Source organism: Sphaeroforma arctica (genome assembly GCF_001186125.1).
Source record: "Sphaeroforma arctica JP610 unplaced genomic scaffold supercont1.3520, whole genome shotgun sequence".
Taxonomy (NCBI): Eukaryota; class Ichthyosporea; order Ichthyophonida; genus Sphaeroforma; species Sphaeroforma arctica.
In genome coordinates this window covers 1-1,339 of record NW_014037038.1, presented here as the reverse complement: position 1 = coordinate 1,339, position 1,339 = coordinate 1, and the positions used below count along the sequence as shown (strand labels likewise).

At 44.1% G+C, this 1,339-nt stretch overlaps 2 protein-coding genes across 2 annotated transcripts in view; both read right to left on the bottom strand.

Moving 5' to 3' along the window:
* Positions 1 to 154, bottom strand: part of SARC_13630 (hypothetical protein) — a gene marked incomplete at both ends in the record, with an annotated part of 2,155 nt that extends 2,001 nt beyond the window's left edge. Inside the window, one exon of the mRNA XM_014292241.1 lies at positions 35 to 154. Within this exon, the coding sequence (XP_014147716.1) occupies positions 35 to 154 (120 nt within the window). The remainder of the gene's footprint in view (positions 1 to 34) is intronic.
* Positions 155 to 366: 212 nt separating this feature from the next.
* Positions 367 to 1,142, bottom strand: SARC_13629 (hypothetical protein; the record flags this gene model as incomplete). Its single annotated transcript, XM_014292240.1, has 2 exons — positions 367 to 492; positions 839 to 1,142. Coding segments are annotated over 2 exons (430 nt in total), but the record flags the coding sequence as incomplete, so codon positions are not given.
* Positions 1,143 to 1,339: the final 197 nt, after the last annotated feature.

Here is a 1,339-nt window from a genome sequence, read left to right as displayed (position 1 = left end):
ATATACATATGTGTGTGATATGCCGTGGACCTACCTTGAGACGTTTGACTATACTGGGATGTATGTGGGTGGCCAGTTGGGTCTGCCAGTTGTTGACTACTGATGCTGGGCAGATAATCAGCGTTGTCTTACGCTCTCCGCACTTGGTGAATGGCTGCCATGGCAACAGCAACATAAAACCAGCGCATGCGTGTATTAGCACGACAGTTTACACACGTGTGACAGGAAGGGGAAATGGGTGACAACAAAGACGACATGTAGGTAAAACAAACATGCGCTACTGTTTATTGTAGAGGTGAACATGCTAACCTAAGACTAACATACACCACAGTGATACTTCACACAGTAAGGTTTAGGGTTTCTATTTCAAAGGTGCAAGTGCTTAAGTGCTTTGGTGTATGACTGGGGTATAATCGCTAGTGCACATACAGACCACTCTGGGCCCATTGCCATGGCAACGGACTCACAACACAACGGATATTGAATAGGTGTCTGTCAGTCAAATACAAATCCATGAGTTCGGCTTTTGTAAACGAAGTGATCCGACTATCAAGTGTGGTATTAGATATGACGCATAAGAGTGTAACCACCCACCACCAGCACAGGCAACCAAGGGCATATCATACGCACGTGTGTAGTTGTGCCATTTCTAGGTGCACGTTGCATAGGGGTTTAGGGTTTCAAAACCCTAGCCCATACAAACGTTGTGTCCGTGGGTATCATACAGCAGACAGACACAACCTCAATACGAACCGAGGGCTAAAACCCTAAGACTAGGGCCCTCTCGAACTACCCCAACCAACAAGCATGTACACAGTGCACATCTCCTTTCACACACCGTCTTTGATATTATTTGAGGAACCCTATCGGCTTCCCCTTGGCCTACCGCAGGACTGTGTGAGCTCTCTTCGCCGTGTGTGTTGTTTGTGTTGTTTGTGTTGTTTGGGCTGTGGTCGCTGTGTGGGGGTTGTTGCATGTATGTCTCTATGCTCTGTTGTCCTCCAGGAGAGGTGAGTGCTGCGTGTGTGTCCGTGGGTGTGTCATCGCGTGGGTGTGTGTTGGTGCCGTCCTGTGCGTCTTTGAGCACTTTCTTCACACGCCGCCTCAGTGGTCCCAAATCAGGCGCACCAGTCACACCCTCTCTGCAACGAACAACAGTAGTAGAACATTATTAAAACATGACCTGAACAGAAATAGTAGCAAATGATTTAACACTCACTCACACACACGTATATATATATATATATATATATATATATATATATATATATATATATANATATATATATATATATATATATAGTATTATATATATATATATATATATATATATATATAT